Consider the following 26,265-nt stretch of genomic DNA (forward strand, 5'->3'; position numbering starts at 1 on the left):
TCAGCACTCACAGTCTGATAGAAATCAGATCCGCTCAATATCCAGACCTGGGGTCATAGCTAGGAACTTTAAGGATAGCAAATTTAGTTTCCAGTTTTGCACTCACTGCTAGTTCTTCCAAACAAATTAGTTCGGTGCTTTTTTTTCAAAAATGATTTTCTTTTTTCAAAAGTTCTCAGAATTAATCCATCAATTCTGATTTATACAGCAATAACAGATTTTCTACATCTTGATTTTCTCCTTGGTTCTGATTAACTGTAAATGCCACATAGGGAAGAGTGAAAGTGTGGATTTCTAAGCTATAAATGTGCACAATTTCACCTTTTTCTTCCTGCTTCCCCCACTCTTAATGAGTTAAACTTTTTGACTTTTAGATCCATGTACTGCTGATCCAGTAACTTCAAATATTTTATGGAGTGTATCTTATTGCAGGTTTAAATGGTCTCTTAAACCAGTGTGTTAGTTTTATTATGTCTGTATCCTCAGCGGTGACAGCAAAAGGAAAAATAGCTGAATGAGAAGGATCATCAGAAATGGCTACAATGCCCCCTAGTGACTACTTTCTAAATTTCAAAATACTACTCTCGTCTTTCTTTGCATAGTCTTCATTCATATCCTTGGAGGTTTTTCAGAGAGACACTAATTATAGTATCTATATTTACTTTTAGTGGAAAAAATATTGTGTGATTCAGAAGTTTTTCGTTAAATTTGGACTATATGATCTTCACACATCAGTAAATGAATTCCAATAATATTTAATCAATAGTATTTGTTGAGACCTCTCTGCGTGTACAGCACTGTACCACACATTTATAGTTCATATTATTATTTGAGATGAAAAAATTATAAAAAGTGAGATGTGACAGTAGTGAATGAGCTAGGGTAAGATTCAATATTTTAAGGTGTTAATTAAAAATGAATGCTATCTATTGGACAGAGGGTCAGAAAGAATAGGATGGAGGAAGCTAAGCTATAAATACAGACATTATTATGATTACACTTTACTACGACAGGGAGCAGATGACTCGATATTTAGAGATTCTCCCTTACCTGGAGTTGTGTTAATGAAGTAGGATTTAAGAGACCATTCCTAACTTGGACAGGATCTCAGCTCTCCCTATAATATAGGTCATACCCAGAGAACAAAGATCCCAGGGATGGAGCCTGAGCATCACTTATGTGCCAAAACTGACCACTCACAGCTAACTGCAAAATTGGGGGGAAGGACAATGGGGCCAGTGCAGTCCAATGGAAAATGGAATATCATCATCATCATCATCAATCATATTTATTGAGCGCTTACTATGTGCAGAGCACTGTACTAAGCGCTTGGGAAGTACAAATTGGCAACATATAGAGACAGTCCCTACCCAACAGTGGGCTCACAGTCTAAAAGGGGGAGACAGAGAACAAAACCAAACATACTAACAAAATAAAATAAATAGAATAGATATGTACAAGTAAAATAAATAAATAAATAGAGTAATAAATATGTACAAACATATATACAGGTGCTGTGGGGAAGGGAAGGAGGTAAGATGGGGGGGATGGAGAGGGGGACGAGGGGGAGAGGAAGGAAGGGGCTCAGTCTGGGAAGGCCTCCTGGAGGAGGTGAGCTTTCAGCAGGGCCTTGAAGGGAGGAAGAGAGCTAGCTTGGCGAATGTTGGGAGGGAGGGCATTCCAGGCCCGGGGGATGACGTGGGCTGGGGGGCGATGGCGGGACAGGCGAGAACGAGGTATGGTGAGGAGATTAGCGGCGGAGGAGCGGAGGGTGCGGGCTGGGCTGTAGAAGGAGAGAAGGGAGGTGAGGTAGGAGGGGGCGAGGTGATGGAGAGCCTTGAAGCCCAGGGTGAGGAGTTTCTGCCTGATGCGCAGATTGATTGGTAATAGAGAAGCAGCATGGCCTAGTGCACAGAGCCTGGGCCTGGGAGTCCGTAGGACCTGGGTTCTAAACCTGGCTCCTCCACATATCCGCTGTGTGACCTTGGGAGAATCATTTCACTTCTCTTTGCCTCAGTTACCTCCTCTATAAAATGGGGATTAAGACTGTGAGTCCCATGTGGGCCATGGACTGTGTCCAACCTTCTTAGCTTGTATCTAACCTATCTAACCCCAGGGCTTAGTACACAGCCTGCTATATAGTAAGCACTTAAACACCATTTTATAAAGAAGGTGGACCCTGGTAGCAGATAATTATAGGATAGCAGAAGCCCTTCTTGTTCATGCTGACCCACCTCCCTCCTTCCCCTGGCCAATCTCTTCTGGTCCATCTTCTGGCACAAAGATATAAATAAATGCATATGGGTACCTGCTTCGCCACATAAATACTCAGGGAAAATAGACACATATGGACATCCATGAATACGTACATGAAATACATCCCCTCAACCAGGGAAACAGAGATATATAGACATCCTTGTACAATGGAATCATTAACTAGACCCTCAAAATATAGGCAGAGACAGACAGAAAACAGCCAGAAAAAAATGAGGCACAAAGGTCTTAAAAGATGGACATATTCAATAAGGAACCAGGAATCTATGTATATATGTTTGTACATATTTACTACTCTATTTATTTATTTTACTTGTACATATCTATTCTATTTATTTTATTTTGTTAGTATGTTTGGTTTTGTTCTCCGTCTCCCCCTTTTAGATTGTGAGCCCACTGTTGGGTAGGGACTGTCTCTATATGTTGCCAACTTGTACTTCCCAAGCGCTTAGTACAGTGCTCTGCACACAGTAAGCGCTCAATAAATACGATTGATTGATTGATTGATTGAATCAGAGGGTAGGAGAAGACATAATAAGAGAGGAAGAGGGAGTGGAAGATTGGGGAATCCCTGGGAGAAGAAGATCAAGATGGGAAAGAAATGAACCCGAGAAGGAAAAAAAACAACAACAAATGAGCCTGAAATACACACACACACACACACACACACACACACACACACACACACACACACACACACACACACACACACTCTCTTTCTCTCTCTCTCTGTCCCATGGGGGGCTTACAGTCTAAATCCCCATTTTACAGATGAGGTAACTGGCACAGAGAAGTGAAGTGACTTGCTCAAAGTCACACAGCTGACAGTTGGTGGAGCCGGGATTTGAACTCCACTTGGGAGTAGCAACATGGGATAGAGTCGAGGGCAGAGAATCAAGTTTACTGTGCAGAAGGTGGCAATGGTAAAGCATTTATATGTTTACCAAGAAAATTCTATGGATACATCACCAGAATGACTGTAGACAGAGATGGGGCGTTCGGGGAGACATGTGTCCATGGCGTCGCTATGGGTTGGAGACGACTCGACGGCTTAAGATAAGACAAAATACTAAATAACTTGTTCTTTACCTTGGCTCTTCAGCCAAACTTCACACTACAAGTTGAGCTTCTTTTAAGGGCTACTTCAGGACATGGCTAAAGTTTGCTTCCCTTCCATTAGAGTGACTAATCCCTTAGAGAATATAAATCAGTGGAAGATGATTTACTAATTCAGGTCTGTTTTTCAAAGACATAAAAATTCAAGCCAGAAAAGGGTATACATATTTCATGGTTTCCACCTAACACTTCAAATGATTGGCAGAGCACACAGATGAAACTCTGATATGAAAGACACCTTTAAATAACATTGTGGAAAAACATTTCTGTAATTAGTTCATATTTAATACTATAAGCTCAACACCTGAGCCCAGGCAAGAGGAGGTCCCAAAGTTAAACACACACACACACACACACATTCACTCTCCCTCTCTGAAGGTCTTTAATTTATAAATATAATTGCCAACATTTTTAAAGCTAAAATGAGTTTCAAAATCATTTTTTATTCTTTTCTGGTGTGTGCACTGAACTGTAGTTCCCAACAAAGACATTAGCCTTATGATGACTCTATCCATTGTAACTGGGATAATGAAAGCATACAGAAAGACTCCACTCAAGTGATGACATTCCTAGGATCTGCTTTATACTCTACTGGAACCAAAACTGGAGAGTGAACCAGCACTTCAGCAAATCCAAGAACCTTCCACAATTCAGAACCTAAGGCTTCAACTACCATTTCTACATGAGTGATTCCCAAATCTACCTCTCCACCCCTGACATCTCTCATTTTCTTCAGGTTCACGTTTCCTCCTGCCTTCAGGACATCTCTACTTGGATGTCCTGATGTCCTGCCAAAACCTCAAATTTAGCATGCCCATAAGAGACCACTTCATTGTCCCACCCAAACCCTGTCCTTCCCAGTAACTTTCCTACCACCACCACCCTCCCCATCTCATAAGCCTGTGAATTTGGCATTATCATTGACTCATCTGTCTCCTTAAACCTACACATTCAATACTAAAATCCTGTTGATTCTACCTTTACATTTCTGGAATCTGCCCTTTCCTCTCCTACCCAACTGCCACAATGCTGATCCAAACACTTATTACCCACCTTAGCTACTACCTCAGCTTGCTTGCCCATTTCCCTGCATCCTGTCTCTCCCCTCTCCAGTCCATATTTCACTCTACTGCCAAGATCATTTTTCTGAAAAAAGTTCAATTCCTCATTCCCCACACCTCAAAAACCTCCAATGTTTGCCATCTGCCTTCACATCCAACAGAAACTCCTTACCATCAGCTTTAGGGCAATAAGCTCTTTCTCATCCCTCCTTCCTCAACTCCCTGATCTGCTACAATCCAACCTATAAACTTGGCTCTTCTAATGCCAATCTATTCTCCAAACCAGTCTCCTCTACCCCATTGTTGATCCTTTGCCCAAGGTCTTTCCTTGGGCCTGGAACTCCTTTCTCCTTCGTATCCAACAGTCAACCTCTCTCCTCACTTCAAAACCCTGCTAAAATTACATCTCCTCTAAGGACCCCCCATTTCCCATATTATCCCTGACTTCTGCATCATCTATTCACTAGGCTCTATACCCCTTAAGCACTTTGATACTCATCCTATCCTTTTAATCTACTATTTCCCTTAACTGCAATTTATTTTATCTTCCCTTCTAGACTGTAACTTTCTTGAGGGCAGGGATCATGTCTACAAACTCAATTGTACTGTATTCTCCCCAGCTTTTAGTACAGTGCTCTGCACAGCAAGCACTCAAATACTATCAACTGATTTTATGCCACTCAACATAACAGTGAGCTCTGAAAGCTGACGCTGATACTTTGCTGATTTGCTGTTGGGAAAAATTCAAGGCTCAATTAGTTTTGAAGAAAAATGTTCAATTCCATTCCAATAAAATCCAAATAAATTCAATCTTTTAAAAGGGCTTTGGGTCTTGAGGAAAAACATGGTTTGGACAGACATGAGTAAGAACAAGGTTTTTAAAATACCCAGTTATACAGCTTCAAATCAACTTCAGTGAAAATGGAAAATATGAGGGTTGTAGATATCAGACTTCAAATCAAATTCTAAATTTACCCCTACATGAAAAGTATACTCCGTATTACTATGGCAACTCTAAGAAGCTTGCACTTTCCCAATATTACCCACAACTAATACGACAGTTCTATAGGGAGGAGGAGTAACTAGGAAAAAAATCACTTTGAAAAAAATGAGAACACAGAAAACCATGTAGCTATGAACACATCATAAACAAAAATAAAAGCAATTTTTATGCATTAAAGGCACATCAAACTAAATCAAGCTCGCTAAAATCATTAGCGAGGCAACCTGAGGCAAGACTACTCATGATGAAATTGGCCAGACAGGAGATATTAAAATAATCTTTTCAGTACTGTTAATAATTACTTATGAGTAAAGGATATATTTATCTTAATAGAGAAATTGAAACAGAGATCACTTGCTAATAACATTATAAAAGAGATTTACTTTAAAAGAAGTTCCTTTTTTCAGAAATGGACAAATTGAAGCTTCTTTTAAAATACATATTACAGTATATACAGTAAGTACAGAAGATCCAAAAAGATTCCAAAGTTTTCAGGAATAGGTCAGCTACAGCAAAATTCCACATCTAGAGGTGAAAAAAGGTCAGTGATTTAGATAATTTTTTATCTGCTATTACCATCATCAGTGAAGCAGCACGGTCTAGTGAAACAAGCTTTGAACTGGGAATCAGGAGACCTGGGTTCTAATCCCAGCTCCACCTCTTACCTGCTGTGTGACCTTATATAAATCACTTAGCTTCTCTGGGCCTCAGTTCCTTCATCTGTGAATTGGGGATAAAATACCTCCTGTTCTTCCTCCCCTTAAAACTGTGAGCCCTATGTGGGACACAGACTATGACTGATCTGACTGCATTTTAGCTACCCTAGCAATTAGCACAGTACTGTGCACACAGTAAGCACTTAAATACCTCCATTATCATTATAAACTTTATCATTACTACCACCTCTTCATATACTGGAAATTTGGGAGAACAAAGTACACTCTTTCAAGTATCTCTTTCTGGATACTTGTAACAACAATAACAATGATGGCATTTATTAAGCGCTTACTATGTGCAAAGCACTTTTCTAAGCGCTGGGGAGGTTAAAAGGTGATCAGGTTGTCCCACCTGGGGCTCACAGTCTTAATCCCCATTTTACAGATGAGGTAACTGAGGCACAGAGAAGTTAAGTGACTTGCCCAAAGTCAAACAGCTGACAAGTGGCCGAGCTGGGATTTGAACCCATGACCTCTGACTCCAAAAGCCCGTGCTCTTTCCACTAAGCCACACTTGTACTACTTTCAAGGTAGATGGGGAGCAAAAGGCATTCTTTTTTTCTATTCCACTTTCATTTTTTGGTTATTGTGGAACAAATTCTCCCACTGTCACTGATTCTGGCTCCCAAAGAGAGCTCCTCAACAAGGTGAATGCAATATGTTATTAACTCAAATAATGAGTTAATAACTCAGTATCTCCAACCATTTCCAACTAAAGATATAAAGTATCATTATTATTGCATCATTTTGGAGAAAGCAACTACAGACTCAAATTACCACACAATTATGAACAGCTCATGGTCCAATTCAGACAACTTTGGTTAAACATATTATTACTGTTCCAATTATTGCTATTATCAATAATAACGATGGTGATGATAATAGCAAAAACAACAACTCTGACAGAAAAATGGTGATAATAATTGTGACATTTGTTAAGTGCTTATTTTGTGCCAGGCACTGTACTAAGCAAAGGTGTAAATACAAGATAATCAGGTCAGACAGTCCCTTGCTGAACATGGGGTTCAGTGTCAAAGTAATAGGGAAAACAGGTATTGAATCCCCTTTCAGAGATGAGGCAAGGGACACAGAGAGGAGTTAAGTGACAGGCCCAGGAGCATACAGTAGGCAAATGGTAGAGCCAAGATTAGAATCCAAATCCTTTGACTCCCAGGTCCAATGCTCTTTGAGTTAGGAGAGAAGTAAACTGATTTAAGTATCCACAGTCTTTAGCGTTTCCAAAGCCCAAACTCACCTAAACAAAAATGTTAACGTTTTAAATTAATTTGGATTTAAATTCAAGAGATTTTAGGTTCTTACCCTCTTTCCCCTACGAATAGGAAAAAACATCAATTATGTTGAAAGCCAATGCTGATAAAGGAGTTAGATACGTGAATTTTGTCACATATTACAGGCAACCAAAAAGAATAGTTCAAAGAACCGAAGATTCCAAAGGAAATCCTAGAAGGTTATTTAGCAAAATGATGACTTAAGGCATGCAATTATTTTGAGTAACACTGAAACCGGTCTCAATATTGTAATTCCTGTTCATGTTTCTCCTTTAATTAGGATGACAGTCATAAAAATGGCAGTACAAAAACATTTCGATTTTTATACGTGTTGTCTAGGAGGTGCTGGAAATCATGCTAATTTTTGATGAAAATTTGTAGTATGTGATAAATACATTTAGAAATTCAAATTAAAACTCATCTAATATGAACTATACAGCCATGTTCTAATATGAATGTCATGAAAGGCTCATGTAGGCTACATTAAGCTGAAATGCCATGCTACTTTCATAAAGCTTTTCCCAACACATTACAAGCCACCATAATGGCAAAGTGTCCGCATTTAGTAAGAGGGTTATGCAGTTGGGGAGTAATAACAGGAACACGTGGAAGGCATGGAAAATTAGGGTCTGATCAGCAGAAGCATTAAGAACAGAAAGTTTGGATGCACTAAAGTGGAATATAGCTTTTCATGGTTGAAGCTTCAAAGAATGAAAATGATTAATCTATTCTATATTAGCACAGCAATGCAATCCCTCTGTTTACTCCTCTGAGCATATGCAAGTGTAAATGCATACTCCAAGGACAGTGCCCTGGAACCAGTACGCCCTCAATAAATACTACTGGTTGGCATATACATGCTTGACAGTTTGTTCCTGCACTGATTTTGCTCCTCCAGGATCAAAACATGCAAAAGACTTTCTCCTTCAAAAAGAAAAAAAAAAACCCACCAAAAAACCTCCCCAACCCTCACTTACTTTTTTTAGTGGCATTTGTTAAGCGCTTACTCTGTGTGAAACACTGTTCTAAGTGCTGGGGTAAATACAAGTTAATCAGATCAGACAGTCCCTGTCCAGCATGAGGCTCACAGGAGGGAGAACAGGTATCTCCATTTTACAGTTGAAGAAACTGAGGCACAGAGAAATTCAGTGACTTGCCCAGGGTCAAACAGCAAGCAATTGGCAGAGTCAGGATTAGAACCCAGGCCCTTCTGGCTCTCAGGCACGGGCTCTCTCCGCTAGGCCACACTGCTTCTCACTTCCTCAAATGATGAACTGTCTCCATCAGCAATGAACACCCTCTAAAATCCAACAAAGCATATTAACTGTGGGATCCAAAAGAAAGTTAAAACATGAAATGATAGTGAAAAAAAAAAAAGAAATGTGGCTGGTAGCAGAACAAACTGTAAGATGTGAGCAGTATAAGAAAGAAAAAAAGGAATTACGGAGAAAACAGAAATCACTTAGAAAACAGTATGGCCTAGTGTATAAAGCATGGGCCTGGGAGCCAGAAGATCTGGGTTCTAATCCCAGCTCTACCACTCGCCTGCTGTGTGACCTTGAGCAAGTCACTTGTCTGTGCCTCAGTCTGTTCAACCACAAAATGGAGATTCAATGCCTTTTCACCCTCCTTCATTATGGAACAAAGATGGTATCTAACCTGATTAATTTGTATCTACCCCAGCAATGCAAACAGTGCTGAACAATAGCAAGCACTTAACAAACACGATAAAAAAATTACAATGAAACAAGCAGACAAGTAACTGTCTGAGGGCATGGTGACCACCGAGGTATGGTAAGAAGATAGGTGAGAAAAGTAGAAAAAATAAGTAGAATACTAAAGCTTACAAGCAGCTGAGGGGAGAAGACAGGTTATACACAGAAGGATAAATTAGAAATAAAAAAGAAGTATCTGAAGTGTAAGGCAGCAGAGAGGAAGACTAAACTGGAGGGTGACATAAATTACACTGCTACGTTCCGAATAAGATGATTTCAAGGACTGTATAAATCCACAAAAAGGGCAACATTTTAAATCTCAAACAAAGTGATTTAGAACCACTTTAAGATGAACCAACTGGTAGCTTTAAAAAGGAACTGGGGAAGAACACTAATAACTAGGCTTCATTTAAAGTCCTGAAAAACTCACCCAGGAAACCAGAGTCTAATGCAATAGCATAAAATGGCAGAAATGCCTTCTCAATATTGACTAATTCATTTCAAATACGATACAAATAACATTACTGAATATGGATAAGTGAAAGAATAGAAGAATTTCAAGTTTCTTTGCAGATCACTAATAACAATATCAAGATTGGAAAATATTGCAGGAATTTAATAGAAATTTTAGAGTTGCCACTAGGGGGAACCCAAAGACAAGGTTAAGACAAAAGAAACCATACTAGCCATCCCCAAAATTCGTTTTGTGTCATTTAAAAATAACACAGTGTGCTTCCTATATTTTTCAAGTACTGGATGAATTCTGCACCCAAAACTGAAGGCAGGTTTTTGATCACTTACAACACAATTTATCATAGTACATTGGATCCTTAGGATACAAAAGTCTGAGGGAGTCCATGAGCCTCTTACTATTTATTAAGAATAAAACATGCATATTCGTTCTCCCAACACCAATTCCCATACTAAATTTGAATTTCAACTTAATATGAATAGGCCCGAGGCATCTGTTTTGAAGTTCACTACCACGGTATTTCACATGGGACCAAAATATTTATTTTCTGAGTAAATTCCAGGAGGATATTTCATTCTGACTTCTAGATTTTAATTGTCTGTTCAAAAAATTAAAAAAGACAACCTCACTCAAGAGGTACACAGTAAATGTTAGGGAATCCACATGATCATTTTCATGGTTTTCCCCTCCCTCATCACTGTCTGAGAACGTCAGAGCCTGAGGCTGTGCACATTCTTAATAGCCAATCAATCCAAACAATGCCATTTATTGAGCATTATTATGTGCCAAGCAAGGAGACTACACAAAATACAGTTAGTATACATTCATTCATTCAATCGTATTTATTGAGCGCTTATTGTGTGTAGAGCACTGTACTAAGCGCTTGGGAAGTACAAGTTGGCAACATATAGAGACAGTCCCTACCCAACAGTGGGCTCACAGTCTAGAAGGGGAGACAGAGAACAAAACAAAACACGTTAACAAAATAAAATAAATAAAATAAATATGCACAAATAAAATAGAGTAATAGAGTAATAAATAGAGTAATAAATAAATAAATAGAGTAATAAATAAATAAATAGAGTAATAAATAAATAGAGTAATAGCATCCTCCGGTCTAGGATCAGTCAATGATATTTATTAATCGTCTCCCTCTCTCCACCTTGAAAGCCCTAAAATCATCTCTCTTCCAAAAACCTTCCCTGACTAGGCCCTCATTTCTCCAATCTATTCACCCTCCCCTTCAGCATCATATGCATTTGGGACCGTGCTCTCTATAGACTTTGATACTTACTCCGGCCCCACAACAGGATGTAAATATTGTTGTACTCATTCATTCAATCGCATTTGAGTGCTCACTGTGTGCAGAGCACTGTAATAAGCGCTTAATTAATGTATTATGCTGTTTTCCCTACCTGTAACATATCTTAATGTCTGTCTCTCCTCTAGGGCAGGCAATAAGTACAGTGCTCTGCACACAGTAAACAATAAATACGACTAAATGAATTAATAAGTAGCATGGCCAAGTGGATAGAGCACAGGCCTGCGAGTCTGGACATGAGTTCTAATCCTGACTCCACCACCTGTCTGCAGTATGACCTTGGGCAAATTATTTAACTTCTCTGTGCCTCGGTTACCTCATCTGTAAAGTGGGAATTAATATCCTGAGCCCCATGTGGGACATGGACTGTGTCCAACTTAATTACTTTGGATCTACGTCAATCAATCCTATTTATTAAGCACTTACTGTATGCAAGGCACTGTACTAAGCACTTGGGAGAATACCACACAACAATAAGACAGACACATTCCCTGCCTACTATGAGCTTACAGTCTAGAGGGGGAAGCATACATTCATAGAAATAAATATAATACAGATATATACATAAATGCTGTGGGGCTGGGAGAGGGGGGCCGTGAATAAAGGCAGTGAGTCAGAGCAGCTCAGGAGGGAATGGAAAAAGAGGAAATGAAAGCTTAGTAATAACAAAAATGATGATGGCATTTATTAAGCACTTACTATGTGCACAGTACTGTTCTAAGCACTGGGGAGATTACAAGGTGACTATGTGCCAAGCACTTTTTAAGCACTGACAAGGTGATCAGGTTTTCCCCCGTCCCCCGTCCCCTGTGGGACAACCTGATCACCTTGTAACCTCCCCAGCACTTAGAACAGTGCTTTGCACATAGTAAGCACTTAATAAATAATAAGTAAAGAGAAGCAGCGTGGCTCATTGGAAAGAGGCCAGGCTTTAGAGTCGGAGGTCATGGGTTCAAATCCCGGCTCCGCCCATTGTCAGCTGTGTGATTTTGGGCAAGTCACTTAACTTCTCTGTACCTCAGTTACCTCATTATACCTGTTCTCCAGGACTTCCATCAGGCAGCAGCAGGCCCTAGTGGAAAGAGACTAGACCTGGCAGTCAGAGGACTGGGATTCTAATCCCAGCTCTGCCACCTGCCTGCTGTGTGACCTTGGGAAAGTCACTTAACTTTTCTGTGCCTCAGCCTGTTCTGCTTGCTACTTAAACTGTGAGCCCCGGGTGGAACAAGGATTAAGTCGGACCCGATTAACTTGTATCTACACTAGTGCTTAGAACAGTGCTTGACATATAGTAAGAGCCTAACAAATACCACAAAAGCAAAAAAGGAACTTACAATGTGAGCATCTGTTTCTCAAATTGATACCGGGTGTTTCCAGAGCTTTGCCAGGGGATTTTGGAGACCAAAGGTGATAGGGCAGACTAGTGTGGAACATTGTGGCCAAGAGGAAGGAGCACTGGCCAAAAGGAAGGAGCACAGACCTAAGTCACAGTACCTGGGCTCTACCTTGGCTCCACCACTTACCCTTTTTATGACCTTGGGCAAATCCCTTAACTTATCTGTGTCTTAGTTTCCTTATCTGCAAAATGTTCTCCCCTATACTTAAACTGTGAGCCTCATGTGAGATACGGATTGTATCCAACCTGATTATCCCACACTTACCCTAGCACTTGGTATGATGCTTGGCACATAGTGAAACTTTCACCAAGCATCACAAATATTATTATGATTACTACTACAACACTTCACTAACTGAGGAGAAGCAGCATGGCTCAATGGAAAGAGCACGGGCTTTGGAGTCAGAGGTTACGGGTTCAAATCCCAGCTCCGCCAATTGTCAGCTGTGTGACATTGGGCAAGTCACTCAACTTCTCTGTGCCTCAGTTACCTCATCTGTAAAGTGGGGATTAGGACTGTGAGCCCCCCATGGGACAACCTGATCACCTTGTAACCTTCCCAGTGCTTAGAACAGTGCTTTGCACATAGTAAGCGCTTAATAAATGCCATAAAGAAGTTGCAAGATGGAGGGATTTTTTTTGTTGGGAAAAGAGCAGACTGTCCTCCTTTCTGAGCAAGATGCACAGTAAGCTACGAGGAAGCTACAAAAAAAATGGGCTGGAGTGGAGAAAAATAAAAAATAATATAAGGAATGACCCTGAAAGGCTTCCTTGGAATAAACCATTTCTTCCCAAAGTAGCCAGTGATTTCTCCCTCATTAAAGTATTACTTCAACTGCACACAATTCCTAACATGTAGAAATGGAATACTGAGCAGTCAAATTAGTACAACAAGAGGGATTGAGGCTGAAAAACAACTAACTGCCTTGTTAAGTTCAGGAACAAAATACACTGAGAGCTCTAAACTATTCAAAGAGCTCATAAAATCTCTTTCTACTGGTTAGGACAGATACCAATCAGTTTCAGATAGTTTCAAAGCAGCCTGGTCATTAATGTGAAAGACAAAATGCATGACCTCTGGAGTCTAAGTACTAATAAAAAAGTCAGGGTTGCCACTTTGGGAAAACTTAAAATCACTAATGATGCTTCTCTTGTATTTGAACTTATCTTTTTCTTGCTCTCCAGTTAGCTCCTGCAGTTCTCATTCTGTCCAACCCTGTACCAACCTATCCACACTGGGCTCTTCCTCCCTTAACAATTCTGACATTTCAGCCTATCTCTCCTTATCCTATCATCACCATTTCTGAGAACTGTGGTAGATTCACAACTGACAAGCCACCATGCAGAACAATAGGACTTCATGCAACTCAGCTCATGCTGAGGTACTCAACTCATTTAACTTAGGATATACCATGGCCATAAACATACTTAATTATCTTCAATTTCCAAAGGATTAGAACCCAGTCTTCATAGGGAAACACTCCAAAAGAGGACCTTTTTTTATACCCCTAGGGGTTTTTTTGACAGTGGAAGCCAGAATGAGACCAAAGGGTAGATTTTGAATTTTCCTAGATTTCTCAACATACCAAAAAATTATCAACGTATAATCAATCTTTACCATCTTGGAAGACCCTCTCCACGTTCAGTCCATATGTAGCACAGGTCTCGTAATAAGTGCATCTCTTCAAATCATTGGACAACTTCCTTGCTCTTGCATCATCAATAACCCGTGGATTATTGGAACTTATGGCATCTGAGAGGAGAAAAAATAAGAGTTCAATAGAACCATTATTAACTCTTAATTTTTTTTTCCATTACTTGATAATCTAGCCAAAACCTCTCCAAAACCCATTTCACCTACAGCTCCTTTACAGGTAAGGATTTCTTTAAGCCTACTATTTACGAAAAGCAATATTTCACTGTAGCTCAAGATTGTAAGCTAGACTGAAAGCTCATTGTGGGAAGGGAATGTGTCTGTTTATTGTTCCACTATACTCTCCCAAGCACTTAGTACAGTGATCTGCATACAGTAATCTTTCAAGAAATACGACTGAATTGATTTAAAAGACCATCATGACTCCTCGAAGCTGAGGATAACAGTACTGTCAAAAATTATATTTCTTGAGAATAAGGCCCAAAATAGATAATTTTGGATCTGACTTCTAAAACAGGCTTGAAGAGATAAAAATATGTACCCTCCTACAACCTCCTCTATTCTGTCAAGATGGAAGCGAATAGATGAATGTGGCAAAATGACATAATGGCAAGCAATCATATACAGATATACACTAATACTTCAGTAGCTCTAAGTAAAAATATGGCAGTAGGAGAATTAGGCAAAAGTGCAAGTGCTTAGAATGGTGCTTGGCACATAGTGAGTGCTTAACAAATACCATTATTATCAATATTATAATGTGGCCATTTTAATCCTTGGATCTGAGTTTAACAGCACCTAAGTGACAAGAAAGAATATTTTCTGATTCCCATCCATATCTACATGTTATATGTGTCCCTTCAGGAACCAATATGTGCCATATAAAATATCAAAGATGGATATTAATTTGTTCCTACTAACATTTCTCTTGATTAGTTCCTGTACCATCTCAATACATGGATTGCTCTGCATATGGGAAAAAAAAGTTTTGAATGGGGAAATTCAATTGGCTAAAAGATGGAAACAACACATACCCTCAAAAAAATGTATTTCCTTACAAATGTTCTTTTCCACCAACCACACACACCTTTACCGGTAATGTTCATATTCATGGTTATTTCTTATTTATGCTTTAAGGCACCATTCATTATTTGGGAAAAATTAGAGTCTTAATGGTACAGTATTAACAATACGATTTACAAGTTTCTCAAATACCTTTACATTTTTCAAAATATCAAAACAGAAGATTTCTTTGGCTCTATAATTAGGAACTAGAAAGAAGATAAATCTATGGTTTTTAAGGAACAGCTGTGATTCAGGTGGAATGTTGTCAGGGAATCAATCAATCAATCAATCAATCGTATTTATTGAGCACTTACTGTGTGCAGAGCACTGTACTAAGCGCTTGGGAAGTACAAGCTGGCAACATATAGAAACGGTCCCTACCCAACAGCGGGCTCACAGTCTAGAAGGGGGAGACGAACGACAAAACAAAACATATTAACAAAATAAAATGAATAGAATAAAGCGGCCATGCTGACCAGAAATGAGAGACCAACCCTCTACCCGCTTAAATCCACAAGCAAAAGTTAACCACTCTCCTTGAGAAGCAGCACGGCTCAATGGAAAGAGCACAGGCTTTGGAGTCAGGGGTGTGGGTTCGAATCCTGCTCCGCTACATAATAATAATAATAATAATGGCATTTATTAAGTGCTTACTATGTGCAAAGCACTGTTCCAAGCGCTGGGAAGTAAATGTATCCTTACACTTTTCTCACTAAAAGACAAAGATATGCCCTCATTCTCAACCTTGAATTACAGGACAAAGGAGAGTGAATGGGGGCATGTAGATGGCTCAAGGCAGTTCATCACCACTACTGGAAAAATGAAATCAAGAGCATGTACTCTATCCCAAACAAGGATCTTATAAAGCAACTCGCTGTTTGCTGAAAAAGGAACAATGGTAATACTTCGGGCATTGAGATAGCTCTATTTTGTGTCAGCCCACATGGGAAAATAATTATTAAGGCTGCCCCCCAAATGCTTGCCCCACTCCATTCATTCATTCAATTGTATTTACTGAGCGCTTACTGTGTGTACAGCACTGTACTGAGTGCTTGGGAGAGTACAGTACAATAAACAAACATATTCCCTGCCCATAATGAGCTTACAGTCTAGCAGGGGGGAGACATACATCAATACAAATAAATTACAGATATGTACATAAGTGCTGTGGGACTGGGAAGGGGAAGAACAATTGTATTTATTGAGCTCTTACTGTGTGAAGAGCACTGTACTAAGCGCTTGGGAGAGTACAATAGGCAGATTCCCTGCCCACAATGGGCTTACAGTCTATAGGGGGAGATGCATTAATATAAATAAATAAATTGCAGGTATGTACATAAGTGCTATGGGGCTAATCTTGGCTTCACTGACACTGTCCTCTCCTGGTTATCCTCCTATCTCTATGACTACTCAATAGCAGCCTCTTTCACAGGCTCCTCCTCTGTTTCTGCTCTCCTCTCCTCTGCTCCACCCCTTAACTGTGGGAGTCCCTCAGGGCTCAGTTCTGGGTCCCCTTCTAGTCTCCATTTTCAATTACTCCATTGGAGAACTCTCATTCACTCTCCTGGCTTATCTCTTTGTGGATGACTCCCAAATTTACATCTCCAGCCTGGATCTCTCTCCTTCTCTGTAGTCTCGCATTTCCTCCTGTCTTCAGGACCCCTTTACTTGGATGTCCCACCAACACTTCAAACTTAACGTGTCCAAAACAGAACTCCACATCTTCCCACGCAAACCATGATCTCCCTCTGATTTACCAATCACCGCAGACAGTACCACCATCCTCCCTGTGTCACATGCCTATAACCTTGGTGTTATTCTCCTCTAATCTCTCTCATTCAACCTACACATCAATCTCTCACCAAATCCTTTTGGTTAAACCTTCACAAAATCTCTAAAATCTACTCTATCTTCTCCATCCAAACTGATACTACACTTATCCTATCCAACCTTGCCTACTGCATCAGTCTCCTTGCTGATCTCCCTGCTTAATTTCCCTCCCCTCTCCAGTCCATAATTCACTCTGCTGACTAGATCATTTTTCTAAAAAAAGAAAAAAAAAAGGCCCCATTCAGTCTATATTTCCCCATATCTCAAATACCTCCTGTGGTTGCCCATCTACCACCACATCAAACAGAAACTCTGTACCACAGGCTTTAAACAACTCAATCACTTGACTCCTTCCTATCTTACCTCTGCTCTGCTTTCCTACTACAACCCAGACCATGCACTTTGCTTCTCTAACACCAACCGTCTTATTCTACCTCAATCTAATCTGTCGTGCCATTGACCCCTTCCTCCCATCCTCCCTCTGGCCTGGAAGGCCCTCCCCTTTCATATCCAACAGACCACCATGCTCCCCACTTTCAGAGTCTTATTAAAATATCATGTTCCCCAGGAGGCTCTCCCAGTCTAAACCCTCATTTCCCTTATTCTCTCTCCCTTTTGAGTCACTCTTGCACCTGAATTTGTATTTTTTAAACATTTAGTATTCACCCCAACCTCAGCCACAGGACTCATGTATATGGCCATAATTTATTTTAGTATCTGTCTCCCTCTCTTAACTACAAGCTCCTTGTGGGCAGGGAGCATGTCTACCAACTCAGTTATGTTATACTCTCCCAAGCAATTAGTACAGTGTCCTGCACACAGTAAGTGCTCAATAAATGCCATTGATTGATTGATAGTTGAAAGGACTTCTGAAGGAAAAAGCGTGGCTTAGAGGACAGATCATGGGTCTGGAAGCCTGAGAGCATGGGCTGGGGAGTCAGAGGTCATGGGTTCTAACCCTGGCTCTGCCACTTATCAGCTGTGTGTCTTTGGGCAAGTCACTTAACAAAGCACGTGGGCAGGGTTGTAGAGGAGACTAGTAAGGTGAAGTAAGAGGGGGCAAGGTGGTAGAGTGCCCACTTACTAAACACAAGTTTGATGAAATTTGATTTTGGGGGGGCTTGAAACAATACAGGGCCTGTAAATCATCACCATATTTATTCATTATTTTATTATTTTATTTGTTTAGCGCTATGTGCCAGGCACTATACTAAGCACTGGGGTGGATACTAGCAAATCAGGTTAGACACAATCTCTATCCCACGTGGGGCTCATAGTCACAATCCCCATTTTACAGATGAGGTAACTGAGGCACAGAGAAGTGAAACGACTTGCCCTGTTTCACACAGCAGACAAGTGGTGGAGCCAGGATGAGAACACAGGCCAGAAAGACTTAGCATGATGCTACTAAGAGCAGTCATTCACAAACAAGTGGCCTTTGTTGCAAGCAAGTTACTTAGATAGAGATTATCAATACCGGAGAGTTAAACCACGTGACCTCTTAAAGAACAGCTGATGGAGACAGGCATTGGATGCACTCAATAAATATAACCCTGAATCAGCATAATTTTTTTTTGATTTTCCAAAAAAACCTTATCAATAATCTCATTTTATCCTGACAAATTACTATGTGAGGGATGTTTTATTATCCCCATCTTGCTAATGAGGAAACTGAGGCTCAGAAAAATTACTTGTTTGAGGTCAAACAACAGGCTAGTGGAATATTGGACTTTGGATGAGATTTCCTGGGTTCAGACTTCTCTTTTAGAGCAATGTAAATAGGGGGTGGTATTTTGGTTTTCTAAGTTTTTGTGTTGCTTTTAATTGGGTCCCAGGCAATCCTTTTAATATATTCTCCAATTGCCAAATTGTCCCCTCTATCTATGCTTTGAAAAAATTATCTGGTGCTTAGAACACTTCAAATCTTTATTTTTTCTTTCCTCCACTTAAAAATCTACTGCTATTCTTCTTCATTCACAAGACTGATCCTTTCGAACTAGAGATAGGGAGTGGTAGGCTAGTAGTTGTCTCCAGACCTCATTTTAATCGCGTATCTTAAAGAAGCATCAAGGCCTGTAAATCAGAGGACCTGGGTTCTAATCCCAGCTTCACCAATAGCCTGCTGTGTGACCTTGGGCAAATCATTTAACTTCCCTTTGCCTCAGTTTTCTCATCTGTAAAATGGGAATTAAATCTTCTTCCCTCTTGCTTATACTAAGAGCTCCATTTGGGACGGGGACTGTGTCCAATATGATTATCTACCTCAGTGCTCAGTATAGCGTTTGGCATAAACACTTAACAGGTGCCATAATTACCATAATCATTATGAGACTGTAAGCTCATTGTTGGCAGGGAGAGTGTCTACCAACTCAGCTGTACTGTACACTCCCAAGCACTTAGTAGTAATAATAACAATACTAATAATAATATACTACTAATAATAATCATCTTGGTATTTGTTAAGCACTTACTATGTGCCAAGCACTGTTCTAAGCGCTGGGGTAGATACAAGGTCATCAGGTTGTCCCACGTGGGGCTCACAGTCTTAATCCCCATTTTACAGATGAGGTAACAGGCACAAGGAAGTGCCTCTGTACACAGTAAGCGCTTAATAAATACCATTAACTGATCAGCTGTTCCACTTCCCCCTCCCAAAGACCCCAAATGCCATGAATCAGTGAAGTGAGGAGGCTGTTAGCTAAAGCTTTCCCTACAATCTGTAGAGATCTGTTAAGCACAAAACACAAGGCATATATGTTAACCAGCTAGCAAGAAAGAGAGTTAATATTCACTCCGCTGGCCTCTCTGGAATGTAAATCCCACAGTAGTAAGACTACTTTCTTCATGTCCATTGCACAGCACCTAGTTTTTCTGTTGTTGTATTGTTTTTAGTGGTACTTGTTAAGCGCTTACTACGTGCCAAGCACTGCACTAAGCTCTAGGGTAGATATGAGATAATTATGTTGGATACAGTCCATGTGCTACATGGGGCTAATGGTATTAATCCCCATTTGATGGATGATGTAACTGAGGCACAGAGAAGTTAAGTAACTTGTCCAAGGTCACACAACAGACAGGTGGTGGAGCTGGGATTAGAACCGAGGTCCTTCTGACTCAGGCCTGTGTTCTATCCACTAGGCCGAGCTACTTCTCAGTTCGATAAACAGTAATCAATGTTGATGCCCCCAGTTGATTTCTGAGTTTGTCATGGCCTTATATTGAACTGAGGATGATAGGGGAATGACAAGGGAAGAAGGGGCTCATAAATACCCAAAAGCCAAGTCAAAACTTAGTTTAAGGCAACAACAATAATTTTTGTTGGAATAAAATAGAAACCAGAATACATGTGAAACTCTCTTTCTTGCACTAAGCTCATAAAAATAATGCTAGGTGGACATATACTTCAAAGTGGGCTAATTTTATGGACACTGCAAAGATAATTACAATTTAACTGAAAATAGGTGTCAATATGAAATCTGTTGATATACATTATTACTCTGCTATCCACAGGTTCTCTATTGATATCCCAACTACTGTGTACTTCATCTAAATGAAGTCCCAATTAATATAAAGAAACTTTTTATTGGGCATACTAAATGAGCCTCCAGTTTCAATCCTTCCTATAATTCTGCATTACAATGACACTTGGAATGTACTATCTCTAGATCACTCCTAACTGCAAAAATTAGCTTCACCCTGGATGTTTTCTGTTCAGCCACAAGAGGGTGCTTATAGTACTAATGTAAAAGATAGGGACAGATATATTTTATATATGTATATGTACACACACACATACACTTCTTTATTTGTCCATACCTGTTTTTGCACACAAAAAATCTTTTAAAATTTAAAGAATAGAACAGAAGATGAGATAATGTGTACAGGACTTCACTCTCATTAAATATGGGCAAAAAATGTTCAGTATCCCCCACGAAAATCCCAATCTCTTATTTGAACCCTTTGAACTTGTGTTTTATTTAAAAAAATACAAGGCATAACTAATGAATAATTTTCTACTTCCATGATTGCATCCCCAATGCCACCCACCAGTATAATTATGCTCCCCACAAAATAAACTTTCAGCTGAAGTTCCCTTTTATAATAATAATGATCGTATTTGTTAAAGCACTTACTATGTGTCAAGCACTGTTCCAACAGCTGGGGTAGATACAAGGTTATCAAGTTGGACACAGTCCCTGTCCCACATGGTGCTCACAGTCTTAATCCCATTTTACAGATAAGATAACTGAGGTATAGAGAAGTTAAGTGACTTGCACAAAATCAAACAGCCAACAAGTGGTGGAACCAAGATGAGAACCCAAGTCTAATTTTTAGTTGGGCTTATTTTTAGTTTCTTCTCTGCACATTTACTAGAAATTCTGATCTTTAAAATCTTGAGAAATTTGAGAATTTCTTTTTAAACCACGTATGTCAAAACATAAAAGAAGAGCAATAAATAGTTTTACTTTAAGCGAGAATTTCTATATATGACATAGAAATATATTTCTATTATATAGAAATATTAATTATATATGATGTACATTTATATATTCTATAAATTTATAGAAATTCTCACAAAGTAAAACTAATGCTCTTCCTTTACGCTCACACCTTTTGTGATATGATTGTTTTAAAGCTACAAATTAAGATTTCAATTGTATTTATTGAGTTCTGTGTGCAGAGCTCCGTACTAAGTGCTTGGCAGAGTATAGCACAACAATATAACAAACACATTCCCTGCCCACAGATCTGGGATTGCAAATCCATACCTCAAAAATCAGTATTTCTAAAGAATGTGCTGAGAAGAAACTATATATAGTATATGTGTGTGTGTGTATATATATAGTTTCTCTGCATGTGCGCGCACACACACACACACAGTTTCTTCTTGGCACATTTATATATATATATTTGCATAAATGCTTTTCTTAGACCATGAGTCTCAGGTGGGACACTAGTAGAACTGATTACCTTAGCTACCCCAGTGCTTAGCATATAGTAAACTACCTCATATATATTATAATTTTCATCTGTCCTGTAATTATTTTGTGTCAGAGCAAATTATTCTGCTCCATCTCAAAGGGGAAAGGAAGGTTGCATCCATTTTAAAGCCAGCCATTGTCTTAATGGTGAAGATAAATTCCCAAGGCATGATGCAAAGCACTCTGTTCTGTATTCTCTAAGGGACCTTTGTTCTGTTACTGAAAAGCAAAATGTCAGAATACCAGCTATCCCTAGATGCAACAGAATAATTTTCCGTGAACATCCTTTTTTTAGTCTGTGCCAAAAGAACTCCTATCAGCTCTTTTAACCAAGCATATTTCTAAATTGGTGCTCTGTGTTTTCAACCACGCTGGCCACATGGCTTTCTTCAGAGATTAAAAAGAGGAAATAGATGGATTTGTATGTCATAGCATTCACAATAACATCTGTGAAGTCTTCAGTAGAGTTCCATTCTTTCAGGATGGCTTCAGCTGGCTCAGCAAAAAACTGAAGCTGAAACTAACCACTCAGCAGCTGTTACCTGTAAGAAAATGTGTCCTCAGGATATCACTCACCCTGGGTTCCCACTAGTACCATTGGGATTTCACTAGTGTTGCGATAGTTGGCCATCCGACTATAGTAGTGGTAAACCGTCTGGAAGCTAATTTCATCCTCCAAGCTGAAGACAAATATCACAGCATCCACCCACATAGCAAACTGAAGAGAAACGAGTGGGAAGAAAGCAAAAGATCCAGTGAGACAGAAGTGGGCACGAAGCAACAGAAGCCATGAGAATTAACATGTGTAAATGTTGTGGGAAGGGAACTTGTCTACCAACTCTCTTATACTCTACACTTCCAAGCACTTAGTACAATGCTCAGTGAACATAACTGAATACAATCCCATCAGGAAATGGAATACATTTATGGCCAGAGACTGCATATGATGCATATGTTTCAATAATTAATCTTTTTATTTAATTAACTTGGCTTGTGGACAGATACGAGATCTCTACTGCTGATTCAACAATACACTTTACCGGTTGGAAGCCCGTTGAAAGCCAAGGGTCCTGCCTAATTCTTACCCATATACTCTTTTACTGTGCTTAGTACAGTGCTTCGCACACAGACAACCCTTAAAACTACTACTGCACTGCTAAACTGAATGTAATACTTGATAAGTGATCAGTACAAATATATCTTTATAGACTGTGAAGCTTGTGAGGAGCAGGGATGCCATTTGATCTTATTACCTTGTATCTACCTCAATCATAGCATTTACTGAGAGCTTAATGTAAAAATGGTGATGACGATGATGTCAGGGCTAGCTGCAATGCTTACCTGTGCCTCTGGAGGGCCCCCTTCATCTCGAATCAACAACAAATAGCTCTGTCCATCAACAACTATCTCTTTCTTGAATCTCCCACCTGTCACACACATACAAAAAAACTTGTTATAAAAAATAAATACCACACAAGATAAAGAACATAGGATTCACTTGTGGAAAAATATAATTTAAACATTAACTAGAGTAAATCTGAATATTGATCATGAACAGATTTTTTTTTGGCCTTTTATCCACTAGGCACTGTTATAAGCAGTTTCAGAAGCCAGAATTAAATGTTCCATTTTGAAAATCAATAAGTCTTCTTACTTGGAACCAGTTGTTTCCTCTCTGTCACACGTAACTGTTCTTACAATAAATAAAAAATTAGAGGGTATCAGCAGGATGATTTGAATTGCTGGTGGCATGAAATATCTTGAGGCATCATAAATCCTACTGTTTGGCACCCATTACTAGAGTGGCTTTTCTTACTGGGCTATATCATCCATACATCAAGAAATAAAACTGCAGAGGACCCACATTTTTCCACAAGAGAAGCCCAATTCTTGAAAGGAAACACAGAACATTATGAGAATGGTATTTCTGTTTACACAGTTAACAATTAGAAGGATGCTGTCATACTACACACATGTTAGACAAAAACTACTATGATGGCTTCAAGGTAGCTATTTAGACATAGTAAATTATGAGCCACGAACTGTGCAACTTCCTAAAAAGAGGATTCTTGGACTAATCCGAGTAAGAGATAATATTAAAATGAGGACCCCTTATTGGGACACCAGGACAAGTCTAGATCTTCAAAATTTTAAGACTGAGGCATGAGGAAGAGACAGTCAGTGCTCGTGAACTCCACAGGATTTCTACGGCACAAGAGTTTTGCTGCGTGTCGTCTGGACAGTCGCTGATCAAATTCAGGCCATCTACAGCAAATCCAATCTGACGCTTTGGCTGATTTCTCTTCCCTGGTGAGGGAGAGGCATTTCATGCTTCTTAGTGTTTTCCCCACCTGACCCGGGAGAATAACAAATTAGTTCAGTGTTTCTGAGGTGACTGGGACAAATCTGAGATCAGACAATGAGGGCTGGTGAAACCCTTAGGTAAGAGCCATTCTTCCTTGTTTACAAAAGTGAAAGGAGTCTTTTCTCCCTAACTACAGCACCCAAGTCCTCAACCTCTCAGTTCCTAATGCCTTTCAATGAACTCACACTCTAAACTCAGTCCAGATAACAGCACAAAGGCTATGGTGTTCACAGCTATCTGGCAAGACTAAACATTCCCACCTTTCCTTTTAAAAAGCATACGATCATTCATCATCATCAATAAGAACGCTCCATAACTTGGCTCCTTGATTGAAAAGAATGCTGTTGAATAAAAAATATCTATAACCCATAGGTAAACTACTAGCAGACTTAAAATGCACAATGCTACCTCAATGAAGTCAATGTTTTCTCAATCGAATCAAGGGTAACAGGGAGAGCCTTGGTCCCTGGAATCAATTCTTGCAAAGCAAATGATATTTGCTTCTTATTGTTTTCCCGATGATGACACTTTGATTGCAACTTTTGCCCAGGTTAAGTTTGGAAGTGTTCATTGTGGAGAACTGAGTGTTCTTTACAGATGAACAGACAGTCCCTGGGGAAACCATCCTTTCACTTGTCAACATATCAGTTAGTTCATAAGACTAGAACATAGCCTTCCTCTACCCTTATTCATTAAATCTAAGTCAGGGCCACCAGCAGAGTGCTGGGAAAAACAATTTTGCTGCTGTTTTCTTCCCTTAGAATGCACATGTGTATACTATCAGAATTGCTGCAGTTATCTCCCTTGAGAAGCTGATTCAGACTTTTTCTGTAAAGATGGGAAAGGATCTTTAATGAATACCTAGCCCTACTTTTTCCCAAATGAGTATGTGTGTTATAAAGTAATAAATCTGGTCTGAGTTTAGTGTACCTTGAAATTTCTCCTAATCCCACTTATTTCTACTGTAGAAAGAAAAACACCAAAGCAGGCAACTTCTGAATAATGCTAATGAAATTAATTCCTTAGAAAAAGAACCCCAACACCGCCCCCCCCCACACACACACAAAAAAAAAACCCCTCAAACTAGGCCAGCTACTGAATCTCCCTCATGAAGAAAAGCCACTGTCTTTTTTGCCTTATAAAAGAGACTATCTCAATGCACTAAACCTCTAGTGTATTGTCAACACCCGGCCTTGACAGATCAAGTTACACTTTCCAAATCAGGACCACAAAGGAATAACTGGAGACTGAAAACAAGATAATTGTGTACTTAGGTTTATATATATATTCACTGTTCAATCAAATAATGATGCCTTTGGAGTTCCAATCTGCATAAACTTCCTAATTTACTGGCTTCTTGGATGTGAAAAACTGGATAGTCACTTTTGTTTGATATCTATAGCGGGTACCAGCTAAAGATCATGGCCATTTTGGTAAAATCTAGGGAAATAAAGTATCACAACCGTTTTGTAAAACAATTCTCTCTGCCTGAAACAATTTTCTGGGTTGGTATCTTGAAGATACTTATATTTTGTCTGCATAGTGATACATACAAGCATTTTTCAATGCGACCAGAGGAATAAAAGAAAAATAAATTATGTGACTTTGTTCAAAAGTCCATTTTTCCAAACCCAAAGGGAAATGATATTTTTATAGCTAAAGTTAGGGGTGATTTCAGGCATATCATCAAGTCAAGAAAAACCAAAAACCACCCAAAGCACAATTCCTCACAGTAGCTCAGAACTCCCACAAACAATCCACTTACAGACCTGAAAAATGCAAACATAACCTGTATGGACTTTTCAGTCTTCAAAGCTAAGGCAACTATGTCCTCCCCATCGTCCCAGAGGATTATTGCAGAGGAAAGTAAGGGTTAAGGCAACGACCCGTCTTTGGCTTGTGATGCCTCAGGGTTCAGCTAATTAGTTCCTCCTGATCCAAACAATTTGGCTTTTGAGGAGAAGAAAATAGGGCTGGCTTTGAGACTCTACAACATTCCCATTAGT

General features: G+C 39.5%; 1 protein-coding gene across 6 annotated transcripts in view; it reads right to left on the reverse strand.

Annotated features, from left to right (window-relative positions):
* AGAP1 (ArfGAP with GTPase domain, ankyrin repeat and PH domain 1) overlaps positions 1 to 26,265 on the reverse strand; it is a 777,656-nt gene that overhangs the window by 406,445 nt on the left and 344,946 nt on the right. For all 6 annotated transcript variants that reach the window (XM_038749190.1, XM_038749187.1, XM_038749185.1 and 3 more), the window contains 3 exons: positions 23,236 to 23,321; positions 22,471 to 22,612; positions 13,982 to 14,116 (listed from right to left, as the gene is read on the reverse strand). In XM_038749190.1, the coding sequence (XP_038605118.1) occupies positions 13,982 to 14,116; positions 22,471 to 22,612; positions 23,236 to 23,321 (363 nt within the window). The remainder of the gene's footprint in view (positions 1 to 13,981; positions 14,117 to 22,470; positions 22,613 to 23,235; positions 23,322 to 26,265) is intronic.

The sequence above is a fragment of the Tachyglossus aculeatus genome, chromosome 7 (genome assembly GCF_015852505.1).
Source record: "Tachyglossus aculeatus isolate mTacAcu1 chromosome 7, mTacAcu1.pri, whole genome shotgun sequence".
NCBI lineage: Eukaryota > Metazoa > Chordata > Mammalia > Monotremata > Tachyglossidae > Tachyglossus > Tachyglossus aculeatus.